The sequence below is a fragment of the Eriocheir sinensis genome, chromosome 3 (assembly GCF_024679095.1).
Source record: "Eriocheir sinensis breed Jianghai 21 chromosome 3, ASM2467909v1, whole genome shotgun sequence".
NCBI classification, from domain to species: Eukaryota; Metazoa; Arthropoda; class Malacostraca; order Decapoda; family Varunidae; genus Eriocheir; species Eriocheir sinensis.
The window spans coordinates 10,789,983-10,816,388 of record NC_066511.1 but is presented as its reverse complement, the minus strand read 5'-3'; the positions used below and the strand labels follow the sequence as shown (position 1 = coordinate 10,816,388).

Sequence of the window (26,406 nt, the reverse complement as noted above, 5' to 3'; positions counted from 1 at the left end):
TTCTTCTCGAGAGTAATTGACATAGTGCAGGAGAGAGATGGATGGGTGGATTGCATTATCTGGATTTTAAATAAGCATTTGACAAAGTACTCCATAATAGATTACTATGGAAACTGGAACACAGAAGAGGAGGGAGGATGTATAAGGAACTGGATGAGGGATTGATTGATGATAAACAGAGAAATAAGAAGGGTGGTGAGGGACGAAAACTCAGAGTGGAGAACAGTGACGAGTGGAGCGCCACAGGGGTCAGTGCTGGCACCAATAATGTTTTTAATATTCATGAATGATTTACTGGAAAAAGTGACAAGTTATATGAGTTTGTTTGCAGATGATGTCAAGCTCCTAAGGATAAAGGAAAAAGAAGATTGTGAGAGGGTTCAAAATGACTTGAATGAGATACATGAATGGAGCAAGCAGTGGGAAATGGAACTCAACACAAAGAAATGCCATATAATGAGAATGGGAAAGAGTAAGAACAAACACATAGGAACATATAAGATGAGTGAGATAATATAGATGCAGTAAACAATGAAAAGGGCCTTGGAGTGATTGTTTAATACACTGACCCCTGATAAGCTCATAAATAAAATATTTGGAGACACATATAGTCTGTTGTAAAACATTAGAATGGCATTTCATTATATGGGTAAGGATATGATGAAAAAATTATAATGGCAATGATAAGACCAAGACAGGAATATGCAGCGTTGGTTTGGTCCCCCCACAGGAAAAAGATATAAGGAAGCTGGAAAGGATACAGAGGATAGCGACCAAAATGGTACCGGAGTTGTTGAGTCTGCCATATGAGAACAAATTGGAAGAAATGGAACTGATGACACTGAGGAGAGGAGTTCTAATAGCTTTTTATAAATTTACTAGTGGACTGGACGAATTGGATACAAGTGACCTGGTTGTGACAGAGGGGAAGAGGGGGCTGAGAGGACACAGTAAGAAGCTGAAAAAGGGGAACATAAACAAAATAAAAAGTACAGTTTCCCATGCAGAAGTGTAGATGAGTAGAATGGTCTAAAGGTACAGATTGTGGAGGCGAGGAGTGTCCGTCAAATGAAGGAGAGGTTGGACAAATATTGACAAGGAGACAGGACTATCCAAGCTTAGCTCGTGCCTTGTAAGCCACAAATAGGTAAATACACACACACACACACACACATACACACACAGACAGACATTACAGAAAAACAATATGGCTTTAGACAGGGGCGTTCATGTGTAACAAACTTATTGAGCTTTTACTCGAGAGTGACGGACATAACACAGGAGAGGGATGGATGGGTGGACTGCGTGTACTTAGACTTGAAAATGGCTTTCGACAGAGTTCTACATACAAGATTATTATGGAAGCTGGAAAACAGAGGAGGATTCAAAGGGAAAATGAAAAATTGGATGGAAAGTTACTTAAAGGGAAGATAAATGAGAACAGTGGTAAAGGACATGAAGTCGGAATGGAAAAATGTAGATAGTGGGGTGCCTCAAGGATCGGATATTGGCACCAATATTTTTCCTAGTATAAATGATATGCTGGAGAAAGTAAATAGATATATGAGTTTGTTTGCGGATGATGCGAAATTGCTGAGACACATAAGAAATAATAAAGATCGAAATTCTGCAAGAAGACCTAAATAAGATTTGGGATTGGAGTAAGAAATGGGAGATGGAATTTAATGTGAAGAAGTGTCATATAATGGAAATGGGAAAGAGTGAAGGGAGATCAAAATGGACATATAGAATGGAGATGGAGAAATATTACAAGCTCAAGAAGAGAGAGATCTGGGAGTGATAATACAAGATGATCAACAGTCAGTGAGTCATGTAAATAGTATATTCGGGGATACATATAGAATGCTAAGGAATATAGGAATAGCATTCCACTACATGGATAATGATATGATGAAAAAGGTGATTACCACTGTGATGAGACCAAAGTTGGAATATGCAGAAACTGTGTTGTCTCCCCATAAGAAACACGTGAAAAAACTACAAAGAATACAAAGGATGGCACCAAAGATGGTTCCAGAACTGGAGGGACTGTCATATGAACACACACACACACACACACACACTTAGATTATTTTTCAATCATTAAAACAAATCCACATTTTCAAAGTCGCAAATCAATTTCTGTAGACATTCATAGGGTTGATTCTCCAGACTCAGTGGCCTTTATGGTTCATAGAATTATTTTATTACAGTTTTGTTTATTTACATGAAGAGAAACTGAAGAAACTAACTTCATCAAGGCTAGACTCTCCACTTGGCATAACTCAAAAGACTCCATCGTCACCAACCCGACCTCTTCTTCTGTCCCTTGCACAGTCTTCTGCTTGCCTCACTCCTCACTCAGCCTCCTTCTGCTGTGAGGGGCAGCCTGCCTTTGTGTTTTTGGTTAGAGCTTCACCAAGAGCTGCACTAGATCACTAGTACCTATGCTGAGTATAAAACATCCCCTTCCTAAAATCACAGAGAAATGCATTACTGACTATCACTTGAGTCTTCACTCTCTTCACTGCCTGAGTAGTCTGTTTCTAAAGAGTATTCTTCACTATTACTACGAACTGTTTTAGTTTTCATTTTATGAGATGGACTTCCCACTGGCCCCCCAGTGTTTTCACCTCCGGTGTCAGTGTAGTCATAATAATCATAATACAAATAGTCGTAGTCTTCACTTGGGCGTGATTGTTTGAAGGGTGGGGATGTTCTCCGTGCCTCACGTGCTGGACTCCAGAAGGTGTCCAAGTTGGGCTCTCCAACTACCCGTGCTGGCCGAGGCACTGGTCTGTTTGCAGTCACAGTTTTCTGTGGGGTTGGCACCAAGTTCAACAGGTGGATCCCTAAAGGTTCAAGGTCACTGGCAGCATGTGTCTGTGGTGTCACAGTGGAAGGCTTGCCAGAACTGTGGAGACCCATCACGACGGGGGCTGTTCGGCCTACCACACTCACAGGTTTGGGCACTAGTCTTTGTGTGCCCACCCGGGGCTTTGGAATAGTTGGTGCCCGTAAGCGGTTGATTAATACAAAGTCCGAAGGAGGGCTTAAGGCAATCTCAGGGGTACTGCTGACACTAACCACTTCATTCTCTTGTTGACTGTGAAGGAGAGGCTTTTGCATGTTGTCAGCAGGGGCCCCAAGTACTGTGCTGAGCTTATCAAACACTGATGCTACAAAGTTGTTGTCTGAGGGAGTGATGGGGCTTTGTTTAGCAGTGAGAAAGCTGGCAATGGGAAGGTGATCTGTTGATTTATCCTTCTGGAAATTTGATTCAGCAGGTGACAAACTCTTCGGCAACCCATGTTTTGTATCATCCGTTGGAGTCAGAGGCTCTCCATTTGGGCTTGTTCTGGGAGGGTGAGTTGCACAAGGGATAGGTGTCTCTGTGATCGAGTCTTGTGTTTTGGTAGAAGCAGTCTTGGCAGGGCTTGTGGTGGTGGTGGTATCAGTGGTGGCAGTAATGGTCTCTTTTTCCTGACCAACACTTGTTGTAGCATTTGGATTCTCTATTATCCCATCTTGTAAAGAGGCTTCAAAATTTTTTTGAAGGTTTGTATCAGTCACTGGAGTTATCTTTTCATGTTCTGCTTGAATGGTGACAGACTCTATCCTCGTCCCTGTTGAGTCCTGTTGTTGGCTGCCTCCCTGTGCAGGGTCAAGGGTCAGGGTGCTCTGTGTTGCAGAGCTTCCCTTCAGCTGGGGCCTTGAGGGTGGCGGGGCGGGAAGGATGGCCACCACAACGGGAACACCAATATGAAGGGGCGCAGAGTCACCCTGTGGTGTTATGTCCCCAAAGGCCCTAAACCCTCCAGTGTCAGCCACATACCATACGTGGCGGCGCTGCCCATGGTGGTCCACCCAGCTGTGGAGATTATTGTTATTATTATTATTATTATTATTATTATTATTATTATTATTATTATTATTATTATTATTATTATTATTATTATTATTATTATTATTATTATTATTATTATTATTATTATTATTATTATTATTATTATTATTATTATTATTATTATTATTATTATTACTGTTAATTATATTATCTTATATTATTTTGTTATAATTATTTTATTATTATTGTTATTATTTTTTATTATTATTACTATTATTATTATTATTATTATTATTATTAGTAGTAGTAGTAGTAGTAATTATATCATTACTAATATTATTTTTGTTATAACTATATTATTATTATTATTATTATTATTATTATTATTATTATTATTATTATTATTATTATTGTTGTTATTATCATTAGTAATGTCCTATAATCCTAGGAGACACCTCAGTTAAGTAAATTGAATTTTTTTGCGAGAAAGCCACTGCCTGCTGCCCCTAAAAGGAAAGAATTGGTAGATTAGAAGAAGCCTTCAGAATAACCACAAGTATTTCCTATTACTCAAAGACACTAATTTTATTTACTGAATTATTGCTGGGTGCTCGTGGACAGTAGCCACTATATATTAACTAGCAGAGGCGCATTCAACTGTTAATGTATAAAGGAAGTTGTGCCTGTGTTACCTCCAGCCCCCGGTGACATTGCTGCCCGGTACTCCCTCCTCGCTCCTGGAGTGCCGGGACTCTGTGTACCGGAGAATCTGTGCCGCATGAGTCCCGCTGTGCCCCGCCGCAGTCACCACCACCATCAACTGTGGAAGTAGTTTGCAATTCAGTGTTGATATTCAGCATGCATGTCCATTGTCAAGTTCAAATTTATTAGGAACAAAATACTATTGAGTGAAAGAGAACCAGAAAAAGGGAAAGGGAAGGATGGTATGGCATATGCTTCACTTTTGAAACTGAACATTAACATAGTTGGATGATTTCACTTCAACTGATAATCCTAAAAATGTCGTTTGTATTGCAGTTTGATTTCTAGAAGGGCCAAGTTGTTAGTCTGGAACACTTTTTCCTTTGAATATAAATGCAGTTACACACACACACACACACACACACACACACACACACACACACACACACACACACACACACACATAGACACGCACGCACGCACGCACGCACACACAAAACACACACACTCTCACACACACACACACACACACACACACACACACACACACACACACACACACACACATGCAACAATTTTTTTACATAAGGTCATTGTGAAGACTTTATATCCTAATGGTCAAATCCCAGAAAAGGCCAAACATAAACTAGCAGGGCCCCTCAAAAATGTATATTTAAGTGTTCTTGCAACACTTTTATTTTTGCATAAATATGTTACTTGTTGACTCCATATCTATCACGTTACATGGCTGCTGTAATTACATTGGATTCTTATTCTATTTACGTAACATGTTTGGACTTGTTAACAGCTACACAGGCCAGAGGCAAGAAAAAAGGTGTGGACTGGCCAGTCTAAAAGTAATGTATCATTGAGGAAGAAAGAAGAAAGAGGAGGAAGGGTTCGTCGCTTTAAAGTCTCGCACACAGAGATAGAAGATAACCCAAAACATCCCGTCGGAAATCGCGTCTTTAAAATTAAGGATCCTGAAGGTACCAATTCACCAACGTGTGTGTGTGTGTGTGTGTGTGTGTGTGTGTGTGTGTGTGTGTGTGTGTGTGTGTGTAATTCACCCATCCATGGTTTGACAACATGCTGGATCTGTGATCGCCAGCCGCTCCCACTCCCGGAAAGAGATTGGAACTCCAAAGTGACCTATCTGTAGGCTAGACATGGACCTCACACGCCACACAGTAGTAGTCCGGCAACCTTAGATGTCACCATCTCTAATATGAGAGGCATCCTCGCATATTAAAGAACGAACGTCAGGTTTCATGCATAATCGTGAGTTTGTGATAAAATGCTCGTAGGAACGCCCCTAGACTGAATGCTGGTCCACACGAGGACTAACAGTTTACTGAGGTATGGTGACTGTCATCTTCCTTTCACACATACATCTGTTCTATAGCATGTTTTGTAGCAAAACAGTGTAGTTCAAGCCGTTGTGGGCGTCCCCTTTAGTTTTCGCTCTTCATAACAGTCACCTCATCCTTTTGCGCTTTACGGTATGTCCAAACGTTGGTGTAGTTAAATCTCATCCTGAGATAAATGGGCATTTATTGCTGATGATATGCAGTTATTTTTCACAAACTTCTTTGTTTAGGCTCAGTATAGTTGGTATTAGCGAAAAAACATGCGTCCACTACAACTGTCGCAAAGAAAGGCACCTGCTCCTCCCTGGGCCAGACTTGATGGTTTGCGCGTCTTTATAATAATAGTAATAATAATAATAATAATAATAATAATAATAATAATAATAATAATAATAATAGTAGTTTTATTTCGCCATCGGCATTTACAAGGAACAAGACAAGTAAACGAGCGAGAACAAAATCGAGATACATATACACTTAAATAGATGACAGCTTTATGATTATATATGCGTGTGCACGGCACACTTATGCACAATCTACACGTACAGAAGGCCCAGCCACTCCCGCCGCATAGATCCACATACATAGGCCGAGCTCTGTCTGACGGAGTTGATGATGGAGTTTCCAGATTGTTCCGCTCTACTCTTCATACTGTACGCGGCGTGGCGACGCAGCACAGCCAGACAGTTCATCCCGTGCACGGTGAAGGCCAGGGATGGCAACAAGTCCACAGGCCTCCATGACTGGCCGGTGGCATTATTATTTTTCTCTTGTGGGTTGGTCAGTAAGAGTAACTGGTAAACTGAGGTAATTTAGACCCTATATTCTACAGTATGGATCGTTGCTCTGTCTCAAACGATCCCGAAGAAAAAAAATAAGGAGACGGAGATGAGCCTCTTTATTAATTAGAGTAAAGCCATTAGTTTTCTGAAATTGTGTGGCATACGGTAAAGTCAAAGCTACTCATTACATAAGAAGCCATCCGATCAATGCGTTATGAAATAGTATAGGTCTGGCGGCAGCGGATTAGGGGGTGTGCGGAGGGAGGGAGGAGGCAGGGAAGTAAAATGTCATGGACGAGCCTCGCTGCTCGAGACTTTCCTGGCCCTGCGTGGCCAAGTGGTCCACGGGGAAGCTGTTAACAATAGTAGTAACCTGTGTGGGTGCGTGTGTGAGTGGGTGAGATACTTTTATTTGCATATGGGTTATTTTAACTCCTTTTATTAAGTATTCTTTATTTTTTTATTTACTTTTATTTTTACCTATATGCACTGTATTTTCTTATACACTGTAGCTTTTCTTCTCTTGCTGCTCAAGAACAGAAACAATGAAAAAGTCAAAAGGTCAATTTCAGCCTTCCCATTATATAGTCGTTACGGGCTCTGAACATGCGTGACTCCCCGTGCCCGTGTGAGGCCAAGCTCTGCACACTCATAACTGTACGCGGGCCGCGGGGGGTTAAGGAAAGCCTGCACGCGTGACAAGCGCAGCCCCTATAAGCCACCTTTTATTAGTGATGGCCTTTCCTGCTTCCCTGACACGCCCGCCTGCCATACCCTGCCTTGCCCCGCCTCTCTCCTTCCTCCCTTAGCTTACAAGTCTTGGTTAATGTTTGCATGGTGAGTTGTTATTGGATTACTTGACATATTGGATGGCGGATTGGTTGTCATAGTGCTCCCATGAGGCGAGCGATTTGTTTGGAAATGGTTTTAATAGTCATTACCTGGTACAAGGAAGACCATGCGACTGTAAATAGAATCAATTTTTAACCCGGTAGCAGCGACGGGCCAAATTTGCGACTTTACCGTGTACCAGCGACGGGCCAACTTTGTGACTACCGTGTGCCAGCGACGGGCCAAATTTGTGACTTTACCGTGTACCAGCGACGGGCCAACTTTGTGACTACCGTGTGCCAGCGATGGGCCAAATTTCTGCCATGATATAAACCTCCCAAAATAGATGATGCATAAACTGATCACACATGCGTTGATATATATCATGAAATAGTTTGCGTGAGTGATGATTCTTTCTCATTATTTTACTTTGAGGGGCCTTTAACCTAACCTAACCTAACCTAACCTATGAAACATGACCCCCGCATCTACCGGGTAAGTTTTATGATAGACCAGTTGATTATTGAATGGCTCTTTAGGACTAATGGATTATTTTAAGTATATCATTGAATATTTACCGGTTAATAAAGCAAAATTAAGTCAAACCACGTTATGTGTGTATGTGTAGCTGTTCTTCTTGTTCTTGTTGTTCTTTTCTTCTTCTTCTTGTTCTTTTCTTCTTCTTCTTGTTCTTCTTCTTCTTCTTCTTGTTCTTTTCTTCTTCTTCTTCTTCTTCTTCTTCTTCTTCTTCTTGAGAGAGAGAGAGAGAGAGAGAGAGAGAGAGAGAGAGAGAGAGAGAGAGAGAGAGAGAGAGAGAGAGAAGTTCTTGAGTTGTCAGCAGGAAAAATACGTATCATTTAAATTATTCTGATGACAAAGCTCGTGAAGTGGGTGTCACTGTACCGATGTGTGCGCTGACAGGAGCGAGGAAGTCAGATGTAAGTAAATTAGGTGAGGTGAAGATACTCGTTTTCACTGCACTATCTGTAACAACGTCTATCCCTGTGTTTCCTCTTTGGCGAGTTATCGAGAGGGAGGAGGGCGTAACCATTGCTCTAATTTCCTGTTCACTGCACACTTTTGCTCTCTCTCTCTCTCTCTCACACACACACACACACACACACACACACACACACACACACACACACACACACCTAGAGTTTTCCTTCTTTGGTGTTCAAACGCGGCGGAAGAGATTGGACAACTTAATTGCTTCAGCGTCGACGTCCATAATCGCCTCGTAAGTGTAGCCTAGGTGTCGCTATCTCACTTCACGTTCAGATATGCTGCTTCAAGCGATGAGCTGATGCTATGAAAGTGCCTTCCTAAATTCCATGATTAGTAAAATATATAAATGGTAGCTGCCTCATCGATAAAAGGTTCTGTAAAAAATGTTGTCTTCCACCAGTTGATGATGGTACAATTTGTTTTACGGGTCTAAAATTTGGCCACGTAGAGCTTCAGTTAACGGCTTGAGAATATGACGCCCGATTTATGGTTCAGCAAAAACAGGGTATTGCCTTCCCTTAAAGTCCCTTCTCTCCCTTCCGCGTGAAGTATAAAATCATTGTATGTGCTGGCGGGCTTGGCGGAGGTGCTCGGTGCTCTCACGGCCTCCACGGCTAAGGTGGTTGTGGCTGAGGCTGCTGAGCGAAGGACGACAAGTGACTCCACAACGGCAGGGAGGAGGGAGAAGCAGTAGGAGGTGGTGGTGGTGGTGGTGGTTTTGGCTCCGCCCTTACCGACAGGATACTATACAGGTTTTCATTACTTATAATTCCCACAAAGCTTTATTTCATACTTAAAACACATATACTTTCTAATAAACACACACACACACACACACACACACACACACACACACACACACACACACACACACACACACACACACACACACAAGAAAACACTATCTTCAAAATCTCATAAAATTAATGCATGTTTTTTTTTTTTTTGTGCGTGTGTGTGTGAGAGAGAGAGAGAGAGAGAGAGAGAGAGAATTTTTTTTGTCTCGTATACGCACGTAAAGATGGACGATAATCTCAAATTGATTCTCAATCTTGAATCGGCTTTCTGTGACAGGATGGAGGTAGGGGTGGGGGTGGTGTGTGTGTGTGTGTGTGTGTGTGTGTGTGTGTGTGTGTGTGTGTGTGTGTGTGTGTGTGTAGGTTGCGTTCTCGTTTTACTGCTCGAAGCCTGAACATTTGCAACCACATACGCATAACTTCTACCATTCATACTTATCATTGCATTAAAGACGGAAACGAAGAACATTTTATCATCCTGCACAAATCAACTGAACACACACACACACACACACACACACACTAAGCCAACACCTTCCTTCCCAAACAGAAGTTCTTGACCCTGATGTAAGTCCACGCCCTGAACGATATGTAAAGAAGTGGCAGGAAGTGAATGCCAGTGGGACAAAGAAGTGTTTTGCCCTTTTTTGCGTTCAGAGGTCGCGGTGATGCAGCGGGAAAGCGAAAGTGGTCGTGGCAAGGAAGGGAGGAGCCGGGAGGAGGGGATGATGGCAGCGGTGGTGGTGGTGGTGGTGGAGAGAAGGGGAGGGAAGTGAGGAGTCTGTGTGTGAGGAAGCAAAGGAGAGGGAGGGAAGAATGAAGAGAAGATGATTGACGAAGGGTGGATCTATCGCTCTGTGTGTGTGTGTGTGTGTGTGTGTGTGTGTGTGTGTGTGTGTGTGTGTGTGTGTGAGAGAGAGAGAGAGAGAGAGAGAGAGAGAGAGAGAGAGAGAGAGAGAGAGAGAGAGAGAGAGAGAGGGGGGCCTAGAGATATATTTATACTACCCAAGGCTGCCCCATTTAATTCGACGTATTGGAAATCCCCGACGTGAGAATATAAGACTCCTGCATTATCAGCACTTCCGGCATCAGAGGGGTCGGGGGCACGGAGGGTAGGTTGTTGGGGGTGTAGGTAGGCGGTGTGGGAGTCACGCTGTCTGGGCTGCTTCAGTCACGCGCGACGGCTTCTATTCCCTTCAGACAAATTCCTGACGTAATGTCGGAGTATATGAGTAATGGTCGTCCGCGGTGATGGTTTAATGAATATATGAATAAAGAAATAATATTGCACGTGTGTTTAAATATTTAGATAGATGCATGAATATATATATCTGTGTGTGTGTGTGTGTGTGTGTGTGTGTGTGTGTGTGTGTGTGTGTGTGTGTGTGTGTGTGTGTGTGTACCAGAGGAATGACATGATCCAGAGGATAACCAGTTTTCAAGAACCACAAGGGTGAACATTTCTTTTATTTATGATGAGTTGAAATTTTAGTTAATTCACTTGAGAAGTTTAGAATTCGTAAGTAGATTTCAGCTGAAAACAAATGGAAGCAACTGGATGTAAGAAGTATGTAAAAACAGGTATATAATTAACATATAACGATTTATTCTGCCCAAAGTATTACTTATCCAAAGATATTTATGATGGCAATGTACAGGAATAGAAGAATGGAGTATTTAGAGAATAAGGAGTTTCCTACCCGTGAATGGGGGTGATATTGAGAAAGTGCTTATTGTTTTCAGGAAGAACTCATTATATTCAGTGGTCCTTCAGTGTGTACGCCATTAGTTAGGAGAAAACTCTGTGTGATGCTCTGGCAAGGATTAGATACAAGGCGAGGGTCTCAGACAGCGATAGGGGTGGGCGCCTCCCTGTAATGCCACAGTTTGGTGAGGGCTCAAGGATGAGTGAAATAAAAAGAAAAAAACTGAAAATATGAGGATTAGTTGTAATTACCAGTATCTGACGGCCACTTCGCTTAGTTCTGCCTCCTTGGCTTAAAGCAAATACTAGCATCCCTTACGCTGATCTTACCTCTGCAGAAAGTTGGAATCAGGTGCTCAAATTCCACTTACAATGTCTTAACCTTTTGTGGAGAGTATTGCGTATGTTGTCAGTGTTAAACTTTCATATCTGTGGTCAATGTTGAACTCGTATATTCGTCATAAAAAGTGGCAGTTTAGTAATGAAATATGGAACGCTGAGTACGTGTTCGAGCCCCGGGGGAGGACAGATGTACTTGTACCACTATTCACTACCAGCGCCACCCATTGTTGTGTGTTGCGCGTAGCTCCTGCACCGCTCGTGTGTGTGTGTGTGTGTGTGTGTGTGTGTGTTTCATATATATGACGTAAAAACACCCGGAAAAAAGCGTAACTTATGATATGCGAAATATCAAGGATAAATATATAGCACGAAAAAAGATTGTGATGTAAGTTACATGTCATTTAAGAGAGAGAGAGAGAGAGAGAGAGAGAGAGAGAGAGAGAGAGAGAGAGAGAGAGAGAGAGAGAGAGAGAGAGAGAGAGAGAGAGAGAGAGAGAGAGAGGGGGGGAGGGGGCGATAAATACCACACCCGATCCAGAAAACCCTTGAGAGCCTTTTAGATTTCTTTCACATGCCCTTGCCAGGCGGCCAAGGGATCACATCTGAGAGAGAGAGAGAGAGAGAGAGAGAGAGAGAGAGAGAGAGAGAGAGAGAGAGAGAGAGAGAGAGAGAGAGAGAGAGAGAGAGAGAGAGAGAGAGAGAGAGAGAGAGAGAGAGAGAGAGAGAGAGAGAGAGAGAGAGAGAGAGAGAGAGAGAGAGAGAGAGAGAGAGAGAGAGACAAAAAAAAAAAAAGCCTCCATTGGTTCTCCTTCCTCCACAGTCTACGGACAAAAACCCACCATCCAGGGCGAGGAGGCGTGGGGCGGGCCAAGCCGTGTTTTGCGTGTGTTATTGTTACCGCCGCCACCACGAGGTCATCCCAAGGCACAAGAGCAGCCGCAAGAAGGAGCCTCCCCCCAGCCAGACCCGCCCTTCCCCAGTCTCCCCCATTCTTCTCCCGCCCCGCCCTTCTAGACCTTCAGAGAGAGCCTATAAATGTCCTCCGCAGCTCCAGTTTGTTAAGTTTAAATTCTTTGCCTTTCTCTTCCTTGTTTTTGTTTTATCATCTCGGTGGCTCTTTTTTGTTCACTAGTGTCTTCCTTCCTTTAACATTTGTCTTTTTTTTATATATATATTTTGTCTTCCTGCATATTTTCCTCTTCCTGATGAACCTTGCCTTAATCGTCTAATGCTCTCCTCACCTTTCCTCGGGTATTCCTTTTTGCTTTTTTATGTTGAACAAAATGGACTGATGTTAGTATGTGTGTTTGTATATTTTTCTGTGCAGGTATGTGTGTGAGTGTCTGCGGGGGGGGAGTTTTGTTCGTTGCTCCTCTGTTGGTGTGTGTGTGTGGGTGTGGGGGGTGTTGTCCTGTGTGTGTGTGGGGGGGGTGTTGCTCCTGTGTTTGTGTTTTTGTGTGTGTGTGGGGGGTGCGTTCTGTGTTTGTGTTTGTGTGTGGGGAGGGGGGTGCGTTGCTCCTGTGTTTGTGTTTGTGTGTGGGGGGTGTGTTGCTCCTGTGTTTGTGTTTGTGTGTGTGGGGGGGGTGCGTTGCTCTGTGTTTGTGTGTGTGTGGGGGGTGCGTTGCTCCTGTGTTTGTGTTTGTGTGTGTGTGTGGGGGGGTTTGCGTTGCTCCTGTGTTTGTGTTTGTGTGTGTGTGGGGGGGTGTTGCTCTGTGTTTGTGTTTGTGTGGGGGGGTGTTGCTTTTGTGTTTGTGTGTGTGTGTGGGGTGTTGCTCCTGTGTTTGTGTTTGTGTGTGTGGGGGTGCGTTGCTCCTGGGTTTGTGTTTGTGTATGTGGGGGGTGTAGCTCTTGTGTTTGTGTGTGTGGGGGGGGGGTGCGTTGCTCCTGTGTTTGTGTTTGTGTATGTGGGGGGTGTAGCTCTTGTGTTTGTGTGTGGGGGGGGGGGGGGTGCATTGCTCCTGTATTTGTGTTTGTTTGTGTGTGAGGGGGGATGCGTTGCTCTTGTGTTTGTGTGTGTGTGTGTTGGTCTTGTGTTTGCGTGTGTGTGTGGGGGGGAGCGGGTGCGTTGCTCCTGTGTTTGTGTTTGTGTTTGTGTGTGTGTGTGGGGGGGGAGGTATGTGTATGTGTCTAGATAGATAAATAGGTAAATATATTATGTAAGTTTTTATTTTTCTTATTGATTACCGTTCGCAACTATCCTCCCCTTTAAAAAAAAATCACAGCTTCCCATCCAGTGCTTTGTTAATTACTGAAGATGAAACGCGCAACGGCCTTCGCTATAATTGTCTTCATGTTCTACTCTACGTCTAAGATGCCGCACGCCCCCTCGTGATGTCGTGGTACTAAATGGATTCAAGTCGCTTAGCATATACAGGCTCGTGGTCGTGGTCAGATCCTTTTTTTTTTAACTTGCTGAAATCAAAAGTAATTCCAAAACAGAAGAAAGTGTTGATGGTATTGTTGCTGCTACTGTTGCTTCCTCTGCTCCTGCTCCTGCTGTTACTGCTATTACTATTGTTATTGTTCTTATTATTATCATTATTATTATTATTATTATTATTATTATTATTATTATTATTATTATTATTATTATTATTATTATTATTATTATCATATTGATATTATTACTATTTCTAATTACAGTTAATATTACAGTTATTATTATTATTATTATTATTATTATTATTATTATTATTATTATTATTATTATTATTATTATTATTATTATTATTATTATTATTATAATATTGATATTACTAATATTTCTAATTACAGTTGATATTACAATTATTATTATTATTATTATTATTATTATTATTATTATTATTATTATTATTATTATTATTATTATTATTATTATTATTATTATTATTATTATTATTATTGCTATAATTATTACTATAATCAATAATATTACTTTGATATCGTTACAATGATAGACATTATTCTTACAACTAGGTCTTCTTGACGAAGAGGAAGAGCTTGCGCGAGATTTGAGATTCCAACGAGTTGAAAAAATTGCAGGAATTCGCGCCGTAGTTTTGCCTTCGTCTCTGGTGTGTCGGGGTGATACACTTTTTACTTACAGTATGTCTGCTCCTCGGCGCTACCTAATCCACTGTTAATAACAACCGTGGAGTAGTGGAGCATATTCCTGCAATTTCATCATTTCGTTTTCCTCGCACTTTTTGCATTTTCTCTGCCTCAGTAGCTTTTGAATGACATGTCTTGCAATGTCATCTGACCCCCATGTAAGAAGATTCTTTTGCACGCTCGCACGCAGACGAAATTGTGGAGCTGCAGGTACACACTTCGACCGTTCCGCAATTATCTTATTGGCCTTATCATGATTACTGTCACCATCATTGTCCTTACCACTACTACCATCATCATCACTATCATCATCAGTATGGTCAGTATCATCAACGTTGTCATATTATCGCCATCGAGTTGACAAATCCAAACCAAAAAAATTATGTGTTATGACTGTGGACTGATTAACTCACACACACACACACACACACACACACACACACACACACACACACACACACACACAAGCACGCACGTACCGTCGCTCGAACACACACGCAGATATTTTTTTTTGTTTATTTAGCCGCTTCCGACACTTCTCCTTGAAGGGCTTGTGAGTGCAGCTACATGCAGGTGGCCTTGTTGCTGTTGTTGTTGTTGCTGATGATGATTCTACAGTGCTGTGCTGAAGTTGGTGGTTGGTTGTTTTAGTTATCTTTTGCCTTTTTAACCTTCTTCAACATTTCCTTCTTCTTCTTTTTCTTCTTCCTCTTCTAATTCATCATCATCATCAACATCATCATCATCTTTTTCTTCTTTTCTTCTTCTTCTTCTTCTTCTTCTTTCTCTTCTTCTCTTTCTTCCTCTTCTACTACTACTTCTTTTTCTTCTTCTTTTTACTCCTCTTCCCTGTCCCTTTTTTTTTCTGCTGCTTCTCGATTATCTGTCAAATCGTGTGTATTTTTTTATATGCAGCGTTTTTCTTCCTTCACCTTTTACATGTTAACCCCGTTTTAAATAGCACCGCGTTGGAAGTCACGTCCCGAGTTTCATTGCGTGTTTAAAAAAAAATATCAATCGAAGAAGTGGCAAAAACCCTTCTATTAAGTTTCATGACCATTAATTTAGAAAGAGGTATTTTTTTTATCCACTGAGCCCTTACTTGATTGTTGCCTCACTTATTTTTTTTTTTTTTTGCATATGTTGAGAACGTTCCGGCATTGAGTAAATGGCATTTGACATTTGACATTTTATCCCTATGATCATTTGATAAGGTTAAACTAGTCAGTAAGTACTATAGACATGAAGACACTCTGTGATCTAGCAACTCGGTCGGTCAGTCAGTATTGTGAGTTTCAAGTGTATACCTCCACATACACACACACACACACACACACACACACACACACACGCACACACACACACTCACAGTCTCTCACACACACACACACACACACGCGTACACGCGCACCCACGCACTTTTTTGTCCGTCCTATTAGTGAAAATGCTAACCTGTATATTTAGCCTACTGTAAAATATCTTCTAGCCTTGAAGAAGTCCAATAAAAAAGTAGAGACTATAACAAATATTAGTATATACACCAATATTAAATGTATCTGTCCTTGTATCTTGCGACTGTTTTAAAAATTCAATGAGATAAAAAAAATGCCGAATGCTACCGGAGGTCGTTTTTATTTTCTTTGTTCTAAGCTTCAAGACCTTGGTTGAAATGTCCCTGGTCTGACAAAGAGCTGGTGTGATAGAAGAAAGAATGCGTATTGTTATTATTTTACATGATACTACGAAGTGGAATTGAAAGGCTAACATGGACTCAACGATATTCTTTTTATTCTCCGCTGCTCACGTGGGCTCCGTGGACCATCATCATTAGGTTAGGTTAGTTTAGGTTAGACGCCTTATATTTGCTGTTTATAGTTACTTACCATAAATCCTCCCCCGTGTATTTCTGTATTAAGTATGAAGTGTTAACGTGATGTAGGTGTGGATGTAGGCGGCGCTCGTTCTTCTACGGCTTGAGTGAATGGATATGTAGTGGGGAAAGGCTGAGTTAGTTATAAAAAAATGTAATATATAAAGGTTGAGTTATGGCTAGGGAAGAAAGATGTAATAGAAAAAATATGAGGTATTATCAGCTAAGAATGATGTATCAGGGAAAGATTGAGTCAGTTAAGAAAGATGTAATAGAGAAAAGTTGAGGTATTGTCAGTTAAGAATGATGTATCAGGGAAAGGTTGAGTTAGTTAAGAAAGATGTAATAGAGAAAAGTTGAGGTATTGTCAGCTAAGAAGGATGTAACAGGGAAAGGTTGAGTTAGTTAAGAAAGATGTAATAGAGAAAAGTTGAGGTATTGTGAGCTTAGAATGATGTATCAGGGAAAGGTTGAGTTAGTTAAGAAAGATGTAATAGAGAAAAGTTGAGGTATTGTCAGCTAAGAAGGATGTATCAGGGAAAGGTTGAGTTAGTTAAGAAAGATGTAATAGAGAAAAGTTGAGGTATTATCAGCTAAGAATGATGTATCAGGGAAAGGTTGAGTTAGTTAAGAAAGATGTAATAGAGAAAAGTTGAGGTATTATCAGCTAAGAATGATGTATCAGGGAAAGGTTGAGTTAGTTAAGAAAGATGTAATAGAGAAAAGTTGAGGTATTATCAGCTAAGAATGATGTATCAGGGAAAGGTTGAGTCAGTTAAGAAAGATGTAATAGAGAAAAGTTGAGGTATTGTCAGCTAAGAAGGATGCAACAGGGAAAGGTTGAGTTAGTTAAGAAAGATGTAATAGAGAAAAGTTGAGGTATTATCAGCTAAGAATGATGTATCGGGGAAAGGTTGAGTTAGTTAAGAAAGATGTAATAGAGAAAAGTTGAGGTATTGTCAGCTTAGAATGATGTAACAGGGAAAGGTTGAGTTAGTTAAGAAAGATGTAATAGAGAAAAGTTGAGGTATTGTCAGTTAAGAATGATGTATCAGGGAAAGGTTGAGTTAGTTAAGAAAGATGTAATAGAGAAAAGTTGAGGTATTGTCAGCTAAGAATGATGTATCAGGGAAAGGTTGAGTCAGTTAAGAAAGATGTAATAGAGAAAAGTTGAGATATTGTCAGCTTAGAAAGATGTATCAGGGAAAGGTTGAGTCAGTTAAGAAAGATGTAATAGAGAAAAGTTGAGATATTGTCAGCTTAGAAAGATGTATCAGGGAAAGGTTGAGTCAGTTAAGAAAGATGTAATAGAGAAAAGTTGAGATATTGTCAGCTTAGAAAGATGTATCAGGGAAAGGTTGAGTCAGTTAAGAAAGATGTAATAGAGAAAAGTTGAGGTATTATCAGCTAAGAAGGATGTATCAGGGAAAGGTTGAGTTAGTTAAGAAAGATATAATACATAAAGGTTGAGTTATGGTCAGCTAAGAAGAATGTAATTAGGAAATGTTGAGTTAGTTAAGAAAGATGTGATAGGGAAATGTTGTGTTATGGTTAGGTAAGAAAGATGTAGTAGGGAAAAGTGCAGGTATTGTAAGAAAGATATAATAGGGAAATGTGTTATGGTTAGGTAAGAAATATGTAATAGGAAAAAATGGAGGTATTATTAGGTAAGAAATGTAGTAGGGAAAAATGGAGGTATTATTAGGTAAGAAATGTAGTAGGGAAAAATGGAGGTATTATTAGGTAAGAAAGGTGTAGTAGGGAAAAATGAAGGTATAATTAGGTAAGAAAGGTGTAGTAGGGAAAAATGGAGGTATTATTAGGTAAGAAAGGTGTAGTAGGAAAAGTTAAGTTCTCAAGAGTTATAGCTATCACGAGTGGCTATCAAGCTATGTGCATGTTACAAGGATGAAGGAACCACGTGTTGTCACTGATAAAAATAGACACACGCCAGTCCTCGTCGACGTACCGACTTGGTCGGCTAGATTTCGATCGCCGATAGAGTCGGTCTGTCGGCTCCCTGCTACGGGCCGCCTTTGGCAAAGGCCCGTGCTCCCTCGTGCAAGAGGGAGCAATCTCCCCCCCCCCCACCCACTGATAAATAAAGAGAGCGTAACAAAGTAGCACAAGGCTTGGATAATAAAATAAAATAAAAAAAACTATATAGGAAGCAAGAGGTTTACGTGCATGGAAGTATTCGGGTGCCGACCTTGTAATGGAGACGTGAACAACTTGTGTGGCACGAAGAGGAAAAGTCAGAGGTGATAACATTGGCTCTGGGCAGGCTGAAGAGTGTGCGTGTGTGTGGGGGGGGGGGGGGGGAGCGGCACGTTTAGTACATACAGGTAAAATACAAACGGAAGTTATACATTAGGAGCAGCGAGTAGCGGGCTTTTTTTCACATTTGATTCCTTTTTTTGTGCCCTTGAACTGACTCCTCTGTTGTAAAAAATAAAAATTGCTGTAGAGTATTTAAGGTAGACAAGGTAAAAAATGACGTAGTGCGAGAAAGGATTGAAATAAAGAAGTGGGAAAGGGTGGCTGGTGAAGATAAAGTTGGGGGAATACGCTACTGCTTCGGGTGACTGTGATACTCGTCTCCGTCGCATGATCATCTATATATCGACAGAATGGAGATGCGCAGCGCTGTGGTAAAGATAGAGTAGGAAGGGCAGAGAGTAAAGTAGATGGGGAGACCATGGAAGTAGAATTGGTGGAGTCGACATCACCCCAATTAAGTGAATCCGCCCGAGCTGTCATTTTTACGGCCAGGTGTCAGGTGTTGTCATGTCAGGCTCCCTCTTAATGGGCTCGGTCAGGCTCGCCCACCCCGATCTTTTGGCCGTAAATTTGACAGTTCGTCGGATTAGCGGGCCGTGTCGACTCCACCAATTCTACCTCCAAGCTGTCATCGCCCTCCAAGTCCTCAGGTACACAACAACCTTTTGAAAGAAGTCTGCGCTGCCGCCACCAACTCGGGGTCTTGTCTGGCTTTTTTGGTCCTAGAGTGTTTACTGGAGCCTGCCGTGTCGACTCCACCAATAGGCGTACCGAACAATCACCAAATGGGGGGTACAAACTTGGCGGAGGGACTTTTTTGGCAGCCATAGCCGATAGCGGGCTAAAGAGTAGCCTATCCAGATGTTTTGTTTTTATTTATTAATGATCCACGAGACATCCTAGTTAAATCAAAGTATGTGCTTATCTTTGTATTCACTCATCCACACACAGGTAATATTTCTGTGGTGTCTGATTCACTTGTTTGAGTGAAATTCTGTTGTGATAAACAGGCACCAGTTCGGGTCACTAGTAAAAAATGAAACAGGTAATGTAAGTTTTGCCTCCATGAAATATACACAAATAGATAAATATGAAAGCTCACGAAGTCACAATAAGTGACATCACCTGCTTTGCGCAGTAAAAATATGCTATTTCAGGTATCTGACACCCGCAAAATGGCGTGGGAGCAGCCTCGGTCCTCAGGGCTACAGCCTCAACGTTGCCAGATTGTCGTACTCAGCCGATTATGTTTCCCGACTTCCTACCCCTAAACTGTCTTCTGGGCTCCAATAACGAAACTAATTTATAGTTATCGTTAAAAGAGTTAGATTCTGATATTTCTTGGCAATAGTTAGGCGTCAGAAACAGGTAAAGAATATGCTCGGAGTACGACAATCTGGCAACGGTGGCTATACGCATTTTCATATTATTGTTCTGTTGTTTATTCACTGTCGTATTCAAGAAAAAGAATACTCATAATTTTAGTTAGTTTTTGGTTATAAGGATTCTTTACGAAATACAATTATAACATTACCTTCTACTAGTTAGGAAACGTACTGAATCCTGGATCGGCTACGATGATGTTAGGTGCGCCTATTCTACCTCCATGGGGGAGACCAAGGTGATGATGACAAGAAATGGTGAAAACGTATAGTATGGTACGGGTTGGCGCTTAAGGTACGGCAAATAAAGGGTTAAGGGTCAATGAAACGAAGATGAACACCGAAGCCACGCGCAGCTAGAATGTATACGCCTCAAACCTAACTTCTTACCGTACCCATTACCACTCTCTCTCTCTCTCTCTCTCTCTCTCTCTCTCTCTCTCTCTCTCTCTCTCTCTCTCTCTCTCTCTCTCTCTCTCTCTCTCTCTCTCTCTCTCTCTCTCTCATCTGTGATTACCTTGATTACAGTCTGCACTAATATCCATGCATAGTATTTTGTGGTCTTGTCTGAAGGTCTGGACAATTAATCACTTTTTTGCCTCGTGTGATAGTGTGTGGATGACCTAGCTGAGCATGACGGAGCGGGGCGGGGCTGGACTGGGCGGGGCAGGGGGCCGTTTGTGTAGGTGGGGTTCTGAAATTTGTATAAGAAGCTAGATGGAGTTGTCAAGATTATGTGTGTCATCTGGGTAGGTGGAGCTGTGAAGAGAGGCGTCTGGGTAGGGCTGTGAATATTATAAGAGGCATTTGGCTAGGTAGGGCTGTGAAAGTTATAAGAGGCATTTGGGTAGGTGGAGTTGTGAAGCTTGTGTGAGACATTTGGCTAAGTAGGGTTAAGAGGGTTATGTGTGAGGCATTTGGCTAGGTCGAGCTGTGATGATTATGTGAGAGGCATTTGTCTAAGTTAAGTTGTGAAGGTTATGTGTCCAGGGCTTTTGGCTAAGTAGGGTTGTGAAGATTATGAGAGGCATTCGGCTATGAAGGGTTGGGAAGATTATGAGTGAGGCATTTGGCTAGGTGGAGTTATGAAAATTGTATGAGGCATCAGGGTAGGTTGTGGTGTGACAATTTTCTACGAGGTATTTATCTATATAGGCTGGCTTGTAAAATATAATATAAGAGGCATTTGGCTAGGTGTGTTTGTGAATATTATGCGAGAGAGGTGAATGATTAGTCCTTTGCGTTGAGTCTGCTACTTACGTTAATTGTTATGATAAAAAGTGAAAATGGAGAAGATAACTGAAGACAATGAGTAGTGAAGAACGCGGAAGGGAAACTTTATATAGAACGAATGATATGCAGCGCAGACCTTGATAAAATTATAAAAAAGAAAACAAAACAAAGGTGATGCGTTAAGACTTCGAGCTAAAAATAAATAAGCTAGAAAATAAAAATAAACAGTGACAACCTCAATAGAAGTGTTACATTAGAAATAATAATTATTAATAAATAACGATAGGAAGGGAGTGTGGCCCAGAAGAAGAAGAAAAAGAAGAAAATGATGATGATAATAATAATAAAGAAGAAAGAAAATTAGAAAAGGGAAGATCAGGTTTACGGAGAAGAAAAATAAATATGATAAGTGATAAGCAGACAAAAAAAATATATAGACCACCTACACACAAAAAAATATAAACAAGGGTGGGGCATGGGTGTGGCAGGGTAAAAAGGAGGAAGAGGAGGAGGAGGAAGGAGAGGAAGGGAAGGAGTGTTGAGGAAGAAAACGTTTGTCTTACGCCGCCAGAAGGGCAAGTCATTTCACTTTCTCTCTCTAATTGGTACTCATGTGTGTGTGTGTGTGTGTGTGTGTGTGTGTGTTATCTTTTACCCATCTATCTGCATGCCTGTTTGTTTTTCGTGTACTCTTTTCTCCATCTTTTCACTGCGAAGTAGCTGTCCTGGATTGCGTTTCATCCGCTTGTCGAGTGCAGTCTCGTATTATAACAGTGTATTATTTTATTCTGTATTTTTCTATGTTCGTCCTTTTTTCCTCGCATCAAAAGGCATATCTATTTCTTCCCCTTCATCCTATCACCCCACTTTCACTCCAGTACTTTTTACGCTCCGTCATGAAACAGAACTCCTTACGTAAATGGATAAGTGAGTCCGGCTGTAGAATCGTACTGTGTTTTGTGTTTGCCATCTACGCAGTGGTCGGATAACTTGCAGTGTCTGGGAAAGCGTGGGAAAGATATTCTACCAAACGGATAGAGTACAGTACTGAGACTCCCTACTCTTACTGTCTTGTGTTCGCCATCTACGCACTAGTCTATTGAAGGAGTAGTGTCTGGGAAAGCATAGGAAAGCTACACTGCCAAAAGGAGAAAGTATAGTTATAGATCTCTTCTCTTACTGTCTTATGTTTGCCACCGTACCCACTGGTCTAATGAATGCTTATAGTGTCTGGGAAAGCGTTGGAAAGGTATAGCCGCTAGTAATCGAGTGTCATAACCGTACAGAGGCCTCAGGAGCAAGAAATTTTAATCCCTCTCAAGGTTAAAGGTCAAAAGGGCAGAATTCATCGTCGCAGCATTGTTGAACTCAGCACACTCCCCTAGTTTACCCTTTATACGCTTTCTGCTGAGTCACCCAGACCTTTTAGTTAAGGCCTCCAGGTATGTAGAAGGTGTCAGGTGTCTGGTCGCTACAAGGATGCTGAGGGGCGAGGCGGCAGAAGTCGTGACCACTTATCTAATGGTCAGGCGTTGGCACCCTCGCCGCCGCCTAAGTTACAGGGGAGAGGGGCGTTGTGTTTTAACCTTAGCCAAGCACAAGGTGTTGGGGCCAGGGATGGATGAAGATGTTTATGATAGTCTATTACTCAATAGTATTTGCCGTTCAAGAAATTACGCGTAGCTTTAGGAAATCTAACCGAAGTAATTATGCGTAGTAGCAGTAGTAGGAATAGTAGTAGTAGTAGGAATAGTTGTATTATTATTATTATTATTATTATTATTATTATTATTATTATTAGTAGTAGTAGTAGTAGTAGTAGTAGTAGAGCTAGTAGTCAAAACCAATAAGTATGAGTAAAACTGCATATCTAAAATATACGACAGTAGTGCCTAAACCTGGAGGTATGATGCAACCTTACGATTCTTAGCAAACCGTGGCTGTGGCATTACAGTAACCTTTCAGTGTGCTACATAATAGAGCCACGGGACCATCCCGATACGGAACAGTATCCGGACAAACTACCGACACAATATGCACAATGAGTAGCACCTCTCCTGTAATTTTAGGCATCCAAGTTGCACTACTTAAACAGGAAAACATTGCATAAACAACAAATTCCACCTTTAAATTACAGCGCTGTAAATGAAGATGAAGGTTGCTAAAAACAATGTGGCGACAATGTCCAGTGTTGGGTAAGGAGGTGGACAGCCATATGTAGTTGCTAAGCTGGCGGGCTCGGGGCCATTATCTGTGCACATCAAGAGAGACCGGTTAGCTTACCAACATTCTTTTTTTAAATTTGTAGGCCGGCCCAACCAGCCATGTCAGAACTTTAAGTCCAGAGACGGACAAGTGAATTCAGATACGGAGGTAATAGAGCCAAGACCAAGTATCGGGATACGGATACGAGACGTCTGCATATGAGACGAATTACTATATAATAGTGTTGCAGAGAAGAGAGAGAGAGAGATGAAAAATGTGACACGTTCTTAGGTTATTGCGGTTATTGGATTGGCAGACCACACGAACCAAATAGTAGCTGTTTGAAGGCCACTGGTCTCTCTCTCTCTCTCTCTCTCTCTCTCTCTCTCTCTCTCTCTCTCTCTCTCTCTCTCTCTCTCTCTCTCTCTCTCTCTCTCTCTCTCTCTCTCTCTCTCTCTCTCTCTCTCTCTCTCTCTCTCTCACACACACACACACACACACACACACACGATGCTATTCTCAGTGGTATTTTTTTGTTCGTCCATCGTAATAGCCAAGTATTGATTTCTTACCCTCGCACCAGCACTTCGAACCCCACAAGTGTACTATTCGTTCAGTCTTGTCATCAAACGTATTAATCCATCCACAAACAAATCGAACTCCTTAAGCCCCAAATACACTGCCGAATTTTGGCCGCGAACTTGTCGCCGAATCAGTTCGTGAAAAAATTCGGCGACCGGTTCGCAGACATGACCATGATTCTTACAGTTCGTGACCATTCGGCGACATGTCGGGGAATGCTCTAGACAATTCGGGGACAATTCTGAGACATGTCGCCGACTATTCGGCGTCCATGTCGCCGAGTTTATAATCTGAAATTTTAACGTGGTTTTTTTTTTTTTTTTGGTCGCGGAATAATTGACAAGTCTCCGAATTGTCTTCGTATGTCCCCAAAGTGTCGGCGACATTTCGGGGACAATTCTCCGACAGTGCCAAGATTTCTGACAGCTGATCACCTGATGCCCATGTGACATATAAATGCACGGGAATCCGGGGTGCAACACACTTCTTCACCGGCAGCTGAAGAGCCCACCTCGTCTCTCGCAACTTGTTGTGGGCGAGTAAATACCGTGTGTGATAATATGCGGTAATATGTATGATAGCATGTGTAATAAAATGTATAAATGTGACTTGTTTTTGTTTTGCTCTCCTACAAATATTTTAGAACGAATGAATGTTTACGTAATATTAATAAACAAACCAGTAATTAACTGAAAGAAGAAATAAATTTAGATAACTAAAAAAATGAAACAAAGGTTAAATAATGGCAGAATAATGATATTAAGAAATAAATAAAGTAATAAATAGTAAATAAATTATGAAATAAATGAGAATGTTAGTTTCATACCTGTTTTATAAATTCATGATTCTTCTTGTTTTTTTCATATTCTCTTGTTTACTATTTATTATTTTATTACATATATATATATATATATATATATATATATATATATATATATATATATATATATATATATATATATATATATATATATATATATATATATATATATATAGAGGTGTACTCCCACCGCGACCCGATTGCCGTGTCGTGATTAATTCGCCGAATGTTCGCCAAATATTCGGGGACATGTGCCCGAATAGTCTTGGCCCTTCGGCGACATGTCCCGAATAGTTGGCGACATGTCGGCGACAAATTCGCCAACAAAATTAAAATTTCAACGGTCAAAACACCGCGAATTGGACGTCGAATTGTCTGGGACATGTCGGCGACATGTCGGCGACAGTCCGCGATCCCGCCAGCATTCACACATTCGGCGAACGGCAGCGAATTTATGCAACATGAAACTTTCGTGGCTGTCGTGACCAACTGACAAAAGTCGCGCGGTGGACGCAGACATGATCCCCGAACAGCCAGAACATTCCAAATTCGGCAGTGTATTTGGGGCTTTAAGCCCCAAATACACTGCCGAATTTTGTCTCACGAATGTGCGCGAATATGCAAGTCATCCGGGGTCGCGAACAAGTTCGGCATCTTTCTTACATGTCTGCGTCCACCGCGACTTTTTGACAGTTGGTCACGACTTCACGAAAGTTTCATGTTGCATGAAATCGCACGAATGCAAAATGGACGCCGAATTGTCGCCGACATGTCGCAGACAATTCGGCGTCCGATCCGTGGTGTTCGGCGAATTGTCGCCGAATTTTGACCGTTGAAATTTAAATTTTATTGGCAAATTTGTCGCCGACATGTCGCCGACATGTCGCCGACTATTCGGAGACATGTCTCCGACATGTCGCCGAATGGCCAAGACTATTCGGGGACATGTTCCCGAATATTCAGCGAATTAATCACGACACGGCAAACGGGTCGCGGTGGGAGGTGTACACGGGGGTCAGTCTATTTATCTATCTATCTATCTATCTATCTATCTATCTATCTATCTATAAATATATATATATATATATATATATATATATATATATATATATATATATATATATATATATATATATATATATATATATATATATATATATATATATATATATATATATATATATATATATATATATATATATATATATATATATATATATATATACGGAATAAAATAATACTATAATAATAAATAGTAAACAAGAAAATATGAAAAACAAGAAGAATCTGAATATATAAAATAGGTATGGAACTAACATTTTCATTTATTTCATAATTAATTTACTATTTATTACTTTATTTATTTCTTAATATCATTATTCTGCCATTATTTAACCTTTGTTTTAATTTCAGATATTTAGATTTATTTCTTCTTTCAGTTACTGGTTTGTTTACTGATATTACGTAAATATTTATTCATTCTAAAATATTTATAGGAGGGCAAAACAAAAACAAGTCACATTTATACATTTTATTACACATACTATCATACATATT

At 41.0% G+C, this 26,406-nt stretch overlaps 1 protein-coding gene and 1 long non-coding RNA gene across 3 annotated transcripts in view; one reads left to right on the top strand and one right to left on the bottom strand.

Moving 5' to 3' along the window:
- Positions 1-2,377: 2,377 nt before the first annotated feature.
- LOC127004954 (mucin-2-like) overlaps positions 2,378-26,406 on the bottom strand; it is a 34,564-nt gene continuing 10,535 nt past the window's right edge. For both annotated transcript variants that reach the window (XM_050873270.1, XM_050873276.1), the window contains exons 2-3: positions 4,540-4,667; positions 2,378-3,871 (exon numbers count right to left, since the gene is read on the bottom strand). In XM_050873270.1, the coding sequence (XP_050729227.1) occupies positions 2,494-3,871; positions 4,540-4,667 (1,506 nt within the window). In that variant the 3' untranslated portion in view covers positions 2,378-2,493. The remainder of the gene's footprint in view (positions 3,872-4,539; positions 4,668-26,406) is intronic.
- LOC127004969 (uncharacterized) lies at positions 16,042-17,926 on the top strand. The gene is made up of 3 exons (XR_007758173.1): positions 16,042-17,152; positions 17,375-17,482; positions 17,779-17,926. It is a non-coding gene; the product is annotated as an uncharacterized LOC127004969 (long non-coding RNA).